The sequence below is a fragment of the Belonocnema kinseyi genome, chromosome 4 (genome assembly GCF_010883055.1).
Source record: "Belonocnema kinseyi isolate 2016_QV_RU_SX_M_011 chromosome 4, B_treatae_v1, whole genome shotgun sequence".
Taxonomy (NCBI): Eukaryota; Metazoa; Arthropoda; class Insecta; order Hymenoptera; family Cynipidae; genus Belonocnema; species Belonocnema kinseyi.
In genome coordinates, this window is record NC_046660.1 from 69,390,047 (window position 1) to 69,401,162 (window position 11,116).

The 11,116-nt window shown below is 27.0% G+C and overlaps 1 protein-coding gene across 1 annotated transcript in view; it reads left to right on the plus strand.

Annotated features, from left to right (window-relative positions):
* Nucleotides 1-3,418: 3,418 nt before the first annotated feature.
* LOC117171371 (RNA polymerase-associated protein Rtf1-like) overlaps nt 3,419-11,116 on the plus strand; it is a 19,002-nt gene continuing 11,304 nt past the window's right edge. Inside the window, exons 1-3 of the mRNA XM_033358621.1 lie at nt 3,419-3,613; nt 5,590-5,908; nt 7,671-8,084. Coding sequence (XP_033214512.1) covers nt 3,530-3,613; nt 5,590-5,908; nt 7,671-8,084 — 817 coding nt within the window. The 5' untranslated portion in view covers nt 3,419-3,529. The remainder of the gene's footprint in view (nt 3,614-5,589; nt 5,909-7,670; nt 8,085-11,116) is intronic.

Sequence of the window (11,116 nt, forward strand, 5' to 3'; positions counted from 1 at the left end):
AATTTTAATATAGTTAACGTTTTTCAAGTATTCATTGCATGTAATAAAGTAAAGTGAAACTACAATATTAGTTTCGGAGAGTAAGATTAAATATTCAAACAAGGTTATGGTATTATTAACAAAATTCAAATTACAGCGCTGTCATGTATCTGTTATTTTTGTAGTTACAAATTGTTCTAAAGATAATAAATAAATTATGATAGAAATAGTTTTGAGTTATTTTTCTGCACCGTGAAACATTTGGATTTTCTCTGCCCTTAAGGGGGCCCCTTCAAGATTTTGCCCCAGGCAAAATGCTGGCCCAAACTTCAAAATTAAAAGTTTCTAAAATGTTAAACAGAAAAGAACTATAGCATCTAGAGTCCTTATACAATAGAAATGAAAACAATTTCTACCTTTACTACTGATTTTATTTATTAATCAGGCCTTAGACTTACAACTATTTCAGGTGTCAAAATTTTCTTATATATTTGGATAGCGATATATTTTTTTAGGAAATTTCTCCTTTAAATTACAGAACGATTCAATTGATATTTTACCCAAATAACGCCCGAAAGAATCACCATGGCAGGTGACTGACAGTTTGTAGGCAACACTTCACGTTGCTCTGAATGAGAAAAACAGTCTCTAAATAATGATTTTCCCCTAGATTCTCATAATAAATCTTTTCGCGATTTTAGACCACTGTGCACTGTCAAATAATAAAATAGCCGTTCAGTGTGCCCAAACCCTACTTTTGCAAAGTGTGTCTACGAGTCTACCTAGATACTCGTATAACACAATATTCTCTTTTGAAAATCGCTTTCCTCATTGTACGCAAAAAACATAATTACAGAATTGGAAAAAAATAACATGTTTCCATAATGAAAACCACTTTTGAAAGAGTCTGGGCGGGGTGCGCAGGATCTGCGGCTGTCACTCAGGCGAGCAGCCAGGCGTGAACAAACAAAAGCGGAGCAGGCTGTGTGCGTACAGGCGCGCGCGGGTGTGTGTGTGTGTGCATGTGTATGTGTACACACACTGCTAATCCTGCCAGAATCTCAATGTGAGTGTGAGGGCGAAGGATGAAGAGAAAGATTAAGAGTCAGTCAGTGGGAGAAGCGAAGGAAAGTTAGAGGAGTGACAGCGTTACCCTGGAATCGTTACTGTTGCCCACTTTTGCGAGTTCACACTGTACCATTTATATTGCTTTAATATTAATTCTTTTTTCGTGTGCTTTCATAAGTATTAATTTTTAATATGTTAAAATTAGAAACTTCTTTAATAATCAATTTTGTCACAAAAGTGAATGAGCAAAGTAACTTTTAGAAGTTTAGAAGATAAGTGTATTTAAAACTAATTCTTAATATTTCTAAAATGACAAAAAATCTTTAAAAATTATAAAAATTAACCTCTAATCTTCCAGATATTTTCGACATTTGTAGAAATATTTTAGAATATTTTTGTAACTTAAAAAACTTTTTTAAATTCATTTTTCAAAGTAGAAATTTATTAACAATTTTTTTCAGAAATATCAAAAAAATCTGCTTATTTTCTTGTAGCCTCTCAAGCTACTTAAAAGATTCAATTTTTTTCTAAGTCTTCCAAAATTTACATTTTGTTTCAAATTTTTGGAAATCTTTTCAAATTTAGAATTATTTTTTAACCATTTCTAAAACATTTAAACCTTTTAAATATCTTTAAAAATTGTTTGAATTTTTTCAACAATTTTCTTAAAATTGTGGAAAATTGCAAAAATTGCCTTTAAATATTCCAGAGTCTCTTAAATTTACTCGAATTTTGTATAAACTTTCATAATATTTTTTATTGAAAATGTTGGCTTTCAAATCATCCACATTTTTTCGGAATTTTAGGAAGAAATAAATATTTAAAAAAAATCATTTTTAGTTTTCTCAAAAAGGCAAATTTTCAACAAAGCTGAATTGTAAAAGAACAACAAAAAAAAACGAGTTGTATTTTTAACCAAAAAGATTAACTTGTTTTAAGAGAGTCGAATTTTCTATAAATTAGTTCATTTTTTAATACAAAAATATCAATTTTGAACGAAACAGATTTATTTTCTACCGAAAGACGGATTGTCAACCGGAGAGATGAATTTTCAACTGAAATGATGAATCTTTAGTAAAAAAAATTTAATTTTTAAACAGTTGCATTTATTTTATTTGTTTGCTACCAAAAACATGTATTTTAGAACGAAATAGTGAAGTTATCAACCGAAAACATGAGCTTCAGCTGAAATTATCAACCTTTAATCAAAAAAGATTTATTTTCAAACACAGTTTCATTTTTAACTAAAAAAGATGGATTTTCAATAAGTTCCACTTCTAACCAAAAAAGGCAATTTTCAACAAAATAGTTAAATTCTCAATAAAATCCGATTCATGCTTAAACCAAATTTTGAAGAAACTTTTGAACATTTTTTTTACGTTATATAAATGTATAATTTTCTTTATTCCTAATAGTTTGTAAAATCTTTTTAAATAATTTAAAGTTATTTAAATACCAATTTAATTTTTCTTTAAAAATCAATTTTCAACATAAAAATTCATTAAGCATTTTCCGAGAAATCTCATTAAAATAGTTTTATTTTCTTAAAGCCCTTTAAACATCTTAAACAGCTCCAAATTTTGTTTAATCTTCCAAAATTTAAATTTTGTTAAAAATTGTTGTCAATATTTTCAAATGTCACATTATATTTTTAAACTATTTCCAAAACTTTTAAATATCTTCTGAAATTATTCGAATTTTTAAAAAGATTGTTCTCAAATTTCTGGAAAAGTAAAAACATTTCCTTCAAATCTACCACGTTTTGTTATGAGAATTATGGAAATCTTTTGAAATTTTTCCAAATATTCTGTAAAAATTAGTGTTTCAATATAAAAAATTAGTTTGAATTTTTTCATGATTCTTAGAAAAATGCTCGTGAGACCTTTTAAAATCAACCTTTCAAAATTTTACTTTCGAATCTTCTTAATACTTTAATTTTTTATAAAACTGTATAATCTTGCTTATTAAATTATTTTTTTAATCGTTCACATTCTTTTTCGGCATTTTGGGAAATAATTAAAAATATATAATTATATTTTTGAACTGTTAATCGAAAATGACGTTAATTTCTTTTGTAAAATTCCCCTTTATTTCCACTCTTTTCGCCTGCTGAAGGCAACCTAACATGCAAGAGTGTAAGCACTGAATAAGGAATGGCAATCACTGGAAAATACTGTAAATTCTATTGGAAACAGATTATATACTTACATTTATACTAATATGACCTAAAAATATATTTAGAAACTCAAACATGTTCATTATTATTAGGATTATTAATGATTAAATAATAATTCATTTAAATTCGAGAAATCAATTTGACGCATGCGCTCTACATGCATTACGTGTTCCCCTCCAACTCCATGAGTCACGGAATTTTGCTGGTTTTCGCGCGTTTGGTGATGCATCCAGTGGTATTTTTATTTCGTGGAAGGTGCAGTTTCTAGCTATTTTCACGTTTTAAACTATAAAATACTAGTGAATCATGGCTGCGAAGAGGAAAAGCCAAGCCCTCATCGACTCAGACAGTAGTGGAAGCTCAGAGGATAGTGGCTCCGATCTAGAGAATGTGAGTTCATTCTCTCATAACCTATAATTTATCCTCCAGCTCCATTTTTAGACACATTTATTCAATAACCGAGAAAGATAGCAGCTTTGATGCATACCCTTCATTCTTTGAAATTTCGCGAATAATTTATCATTCACGTGTGCAGATACTTTATTTGATTAATTAATTGTGATGCAAGAAGCGTGACGTTGACAGACACGAGCCACGAGCATAACAGGGTCGTATAGCTTTGTTCATATCGACCTTGAGGTATTTACGATTTTTTAGATTTATTTATAAATTACCTAGCCTATTTCATGCATAAAATGGTCCAAATGTGTGGAAATAAGGAAATAATGGATCAGCAAATTCGAGTTTGCGAGGTTAATTTTTTTTAGGTCAAAATGAAATCAGTTGTGAACCATTTTATGTTCCAAAGTCAAGACACAAAAAATGCTTACAAATTACACTTGGATCTCCAAGTACCTCCTTTATGGCTCTTTAGAGACAAATATATAACAATAGAGAAAATACAGAGTTGCTACAGATCAGAGAATTGTAGAAAGCCAGGAATTTAAAACTGGTCAGGGAATTTTCTATACATTGAAGTTGAAGTTAATTTTATTATTTTAATTGAAAATTCAATAGATTGGTTCAAAAGTCATTTGTTTTTGAGTGAAAATTCTTATTTTTGCGTTTAAAATTCATCTATTTTGGTTAAAATCACAGCTCTTTTCTTTGGTTAAAAATTCTTGTTTTTTTTTGTAGACAATAATTCATCTTTTAGATTAAAAATTCATTTCTTTGGTTGGAAATTCAGTTACTTTTTTTTAAGTTTGAATTTTTTATGGTGTCTATTATTTCGGTAGAAAATTCATCTTTTTGCGTTGAACATTCGTTATTTTAGTTAAAAATTAATTTTTTTAGTTTAAAATTAAAAATGGTCTCTATCTTGGTTGAAAATTTAACTAATAGATTTTTAAAATATTTTGTTTAAATTCATGTATTTTGTCAAAATTTAATATTTTTTTATTCAATTCAACAGTTTTTGTATACAAATTAAAATATTTTTTGAATGGAATGACAACTATTGCATTTTTCATTGAAAGTTAATCTTTTTTGGTCGAAAATTAAACTAAAAATTGAAAGTGAAACTACGTTGGAAAAAATTCATTTTTTTTTGTTGTTGATGATTCATCATTTTAGTTGGAAACACTTTCTTTTATGATTAATTTTTTCAACTGAAAATTTAATTTTTCTATGTTTGATTGAAAATGCATCTTCCTCAGTTGAAAATCCAACTACATTTGGTAGAAAATTCGTCTTGTGGTAGAATATTAATCTGATCTCGGTTATCAATTCATCTTTTTGGTAGAAAGTTTAACAATTAGACTCTAATTAAAAAATTGAACTTTTTTTCTGTATCGACTGAAATCTTTTTTCTTGGTTAAAAATCGTTTTTTGTTGAAAATTCCTTATTTTGGTTGAGGATTCGAATAATTGGTTAAAAATTCGTATTTTGTTGTTTAATTCACCTGTTTATGGTTGGAAAAAAATTTTTTGGTAGACAATTCATTTTTTTGGGTCAAATATTCATCGTTTTGAGTTGAAAAGTGAACTATTTGGTTGAAAATTCATCAATCTTACATACGTCTTACGTAGTTTGTTAGTGGCCCCTTATGAGATTATGTATTATTGTCATCACTTATTATTTAGAAACAAACCTTATTTTGCATTAACCTTATTCTTCTCGTAGATGTAAGGTTGTTTTTATACCTAGAAGAAAAAATTATAAAAATCAATATGAATACCATTAAGGTTTATTTTAATTGAGGCATCAATATTTAACTCAGATTATCAAAAATGTCTATTTTTTCTAATATTGTTTGGCGGCTATTTTAAAATTAGCGATTTTTAAAAATATGTTTTTTTTTTTAATATTACATTTCTTACTTGGTGAATAAAGATTATGAAATTTATTATTATTTTCCAACTAGGGACTGCTGACACTCTCAAAGAAGAAAGTAACAAAACCCCAAAGTGAATCATCAGCTGCTGAGGAAGCTTCTGCAAAGAAATCCTCGGATTCTGATTCATTAGGTTCCGATGACGATTGGGGTGCAAAAGGTGGAAAAACAAAGAAAAAGAAAAAAGCTCCGGCCAAAAGAAATAAGCGAAAGGTGACCAAATCTAGCTCCGAAGATAGTGACAGTGAAAAGGAAGATGAAAAAGAAGAAGAAATGAACGAAGCATCAGCGAAAGAAAGTGAAGATGAGGCCGAAGATGAAGAGGCTAAAGTCTCAGAATTAGAAGAAGGTATAAAAGATTTCATATGATCCAGTTTTTAAAGTTTATTATCCAATTTTGAAAGTTTATTATCTATTATAATTCATTTAAATTTGATTAATTTCAAACTAAACTATTCAGGCTTTCAAGAAAACTTTGAAGCTAAAATATTTTATCATTTAATCTATAAAAATTATATCCTTTTTTAAATAAATGTAATAATCTCTAATAATAAAATACGATGATCTGTTTTTTTACATTGAAAAATTTTCACTTTAAATTCGAATAAAGGTTGTCATTATGTTGGACATTATAATAATTATTGTTCGATTATACCAAATTCAAACGAGAATTATAAGATTTTCATCTGATTTTAATGGGATTTGTCGTTTAAACGCTAATTTACTAAGTTCTAGACCTTAAAAAATTATCAGAAACTACCAAAACCTGCTTTTAATAATTCGGCAAATAGTAAAAATATTTTTTGTTTAAATATACAATCCATATAATATCTAACTAATGTTTAGAACTCTTTAATATTTAGAAATTTTATGTTATGGATTTTTATATAGTTCATGTTTTTAATATTAGGAAATAAAGTCGATTTTGTTTAGAACAGTTTGATAAATAATTTAAATTTATATTCAAGTCACGGAATTTCAAATAATTTTTCGGGAAGGAATTTGACGAATTTATAAGTATTTAAAAATTTAGTTTACAAAAAAACTTTCAACTCCGAATATTACAAAATTTTCTATTATGGTTTTTTAAGTAGTATATGTTTTTAATGTTAATTGAATTTTATTTCGAGGGATTTCTACGTATTTCAAAAATATCAAGGGATGTGAAGGGTACATAAAAGTTTCATAAGATTTTACAAATTTGTATTTATTTTAAACGATTCGAAAAGTTTCGTTTCAGAAAATTTTACGATTGCGAAAATTAATATACTTTTTCTAAATTTTGAAATACTTTGTTTTCAAAATTAGAAAATAAAAATCCAGGGACGTGAACACGTGCTTCTGTTTTTTTAAATTGATTTCGTTTTAGAGAAATGTAAATAATCGTTTTACTTTAATTATCATTCAAGGCATGTCAAATGATTACTACTTATTTTAATGGATTTTTACAATTACAATGGATTTTAACTATTTTCTAGGGAACTTTAGGAAATAAATTAAATTTTATTTTAAGGGGTTTTTACGGATTTCAAAATTTTGAAGGGGTATGTAGGGATTCAACAAATTTAAAAGTATTTAAAATATTTCAAGTTGTTTAAAAATATTCAAAAGAATTTCATAAGATTTCGTTTCAAAAATATTAAAAACTCTTAATATTTAATAATATGTTATTATCAGTTTTTAAATAGTTTGTCCTTAACCTTGTAAAAATAAAAATCCAGGGACTCGAACTTCAACTATTTTTAACCCTCAAATGGTACACTCCAACCTAGCATAAGTAAACGGTATACTGGCACGAATTGGTTTGTTTGCAATGTTAATATTAATTATTTATTATATTGAGCATATACTAAACAACTAGCATACATCGCATATCCAATTAAGAAACAAAATCTTTAATATGATATATCGTTAAAAAATATTTAAGGACTATAGCATTCCTTATAAAAAGATTGTTTCTTTTCTGAATGTAAAAATAAATGTTTAATCTTTCCTTGATTTTCGTATATTTTCCCTTTCATAGCTGATTTTGCCCTGTGTCCCCAGGATTTATATACCTAGAATTTATTTATTTATTATGATATGCATATATAATTTAATTTATATAACAGGCGAAGTATCGGATTCGGATGCAAGCGCTTCTGAATCGAGCCAGGACGAAGAATTCAATGATGGCTATGACGATAGACTAATGGGAGACGAGGAGGATCAAGCTCGCCTCGCTCAGATGTCTGAAAAAGAGCGAGAACAGGAAATATTCAAGCGTATAGAACAACGAGAAATCATGAAGACCAGGTTTGAAATCGAGAGGAAACTTCGGATGGTTCGAAAGCAGGAACAGAAGAAGCATAAAGAGTCAAAGAAGAAAGAAAAGGGGTCTGATGAAAAAGAAAAGAAAATCGAACGAGCACCCGATCCGAAAGAACGAAGCAAAGACAGGAAGAAAACGATAGAGGAGAAGCAGGATAAAAAATTCCACGCGATGTCCCTGCTTAAAGCGAGACGAGAAGAGAAGAAAGAACGAGGTAAGAATTTAATTTAAGAAAAATCAAGTGCATTAATTAGAACGATTTTTGTACATAAGATACCATTTTTTTTTAATTTCTTGGCTAATGTCAATCACTTTTTACTTTACCTTCAAACACTTTTTTAAACGCCTTCGCTTGATTGTCTAAAATCAGATCGAAATTTTAAGGTTTTTAAAGGATTTTAACTCATTTCAGGGATTTAAAAGGATTTTGTAGGAGTTTAAAGTTTTAAAGCATTTTAAGATTTCAAGCGAATTTTAAGGGATTTTAATAGATTTCAAGCAGATTATAAAATGTTTGCAGAAATTTTTAAAGATATTACAAGTTACAAGATAATTTATGGGATTTCAAATGATTTTTAGGGATTTTACCAGACCTGTGCGCTATTTTGTAGAAATGATATTAAAGAATTTTAACTGATTTCAGGTATTTGAAATTATTTTTAGGGTTTCAAAGCTTTTAGTTTATTTTACAAGTTTTCAAAAGAATTTTAAGCAATTTTGAGAATTTTCATCCGATTTCAGATTTAAAAATTTTGGAAAAAATTTAAGAGATATCACAAATTTGAATATAATTTATGGAATTTCAAGAGATTTATAGAGATTTTATGGGGTTTTAAAGCTTATGGAATATTTTGAAAAAATGCTAGAGAATTTCAAGAGATTTTAAGAAATTTCATTTGATTTCAAAAGATTGTCAAAGTTTTGAAGAAATTTTAAGAGATATTACAAATTTCAAGATGATTTATAGAATGTTAACAAATTTGTAGCGACTTTAAGGTCATTTTATTGGGAATGTGTCAACAATTTCAAGGTATTTAAAACTTTAGAATATTTAAAAAGATTTCAAGAAAATTTAAAGTGATTTTAACATATCTGCGGTTTTTTATAGAAAATATTTCAAAGAAGTTAAACTGATTTCAGGTATTTGAAAGGATTTTTCAGGCTTCTAAAGCTTTTAGTTTATTTAAAAATATTTCAGAAGAATCTTAAGCAATTTCAAGAGTTTTCAAAAAATGTCATCTGATTTCAGATTTTTAAATTGTTGAAAAAATACAAGAGATATTACAAATTTAAAGATAGTTTATGGAATTTCAAGGGATTTATAGATATTTAAAAAAATTTGATTTGATTAAAAAAAATTGTCAAAATTTTAAAGAAATTTTAAGAGATATTACAAATTTTAAGATAATTGATAGAATTACAAATAATTTGTAGCGATTTTACCAGGAAGATAAAAAAAATATAAGGTAATTTATAGGGGGTTTAAAGCTTTTAGAATATTTTTAGATTTCAAGATAATTGATAGGATTTCAAAAGATTTGAAGGATTTTACGAGACCTGTGCTATTTTATAAGAAATATTTCAAAGAATTTAAACTGATTTAAGGTATTTGAAAGGATTTTTGTGATTCCAAAGCTTTTAGTTTATTTTATAAGTTTTCAAACGAATTTCAAGCAATGTCAAGATATTTCAAGAAGTTTCATCTGATTTCAGATTTAAAAATGTTGAAAAAATTTGAGAGATATTACCAATTTGAAGATAATTTATGGAATTTCAAAGCTTATGGAATATTTTGAAAAAATTACTAGAGAAATTCAAGGGATTTTAAGAAATTTCATTTGATTTCAACAAATTTTCAAAGTTTTGAAGACATTTTAAGAGGAATTACATATTTCAAAGAATTTGTCGCGGTTTTACGAGACCTACGCGATCTTTAAGAAAGATTTTAACCATTTTAAGGGGTTATAATAGGCTTCTAGCACATTTCAAAATTTTTGAGTAGATTTTTAAAAATATTGCAAATTTAAATATAATTTATGGGATTTCACAAGTTTTGTAGGGATTGAAACTAATTTTAGGTATTCAAAAGGACTTTTCAGAGTTTCAAAGCTTTTAGTTTTTTTTTTCAAAAGATATCAGAGGAATTTTAAGTGATTGCAAGAAGTGTCAACTGATTTCAGATGTTAAAATTTTTTTTTAAATGTAAGATATTTTACAAATTTGAAAATAGTTTATGGAATTTAAAGGGATCCATAGGGATTTTATAGGGTTTCAAATTGTATGGAATAATTTGACATAATTAAAAGAGTATTTCAAGGGATTTAAATAAATTTAATTTGATTTCCAAAAATTGAAGTTTTGAAGAAATTTTAAGAGATATTACAAATTTCAAGATAATTGCCAGAATATAAAATAATTTGTAGCGATTTTAAAAATTATATGGTTTATACAATATTTTAAAAGATTTCAAGAGAATTTTAATGGATTTCAAGCAGATTTCAAAATTTCAGAAGAAGTTTTTAAAGATATTACAAATTTCAAGATAATTTATAGGATTTCAAAAGATTTTTAGGGATTTTAACAGACATGCACTATTTTATAGAAAATATTTCAGAGTTTAATCTGATTTCAGGGATTTGAAAGGATTTTTCAGGGTTTCAAAGCTTTTAGTTTATTTAAAAAGATTTCAGAAGAATTTCAAGCAATTTCAAGAGATTTTAAGAAGTTTCACCTGATTACAGATTTTAAAGTTTTTGAAAAAATTTAAGAGATTTTACAAATTTGAAGATAATTTGTAGAATTTTAAGGGATTTTATGGGGTTTCAAAGCTTATGAAATATTTTGAAAAAATTGCTAGAGTATTTCAAGGGATTCGAAGGCATTTCAGATGATTTTTAAATTTTTAAAGAAATTTTAAGATGTATTACAAATTTTAAGGTATTTTACGGAATTTCAAACGACTCAGGAATTTTGCCAGACCTGCGCGAATTTGTAGGAAATATTTCAAAAAGAAATTTGAAGAAATTTCATCTGATTTAAGAGTTTTAAATTTTTGAAAAATTATAAGAAGTATTACTATAAATTTTAAGGCAATTTACGGAGTTTCAAAGGATTTTTAGTAATTTCGCTCTGTCCTTTCGATTTTATACAGTCTGTCAAGTTAAAGCGTGGGTGGCTTTACTCGCAGTCGGTAAGGTGTATCGACATGATTTTGGTGTCAAAATATTAAAAAGAGCTCCCTCTTTC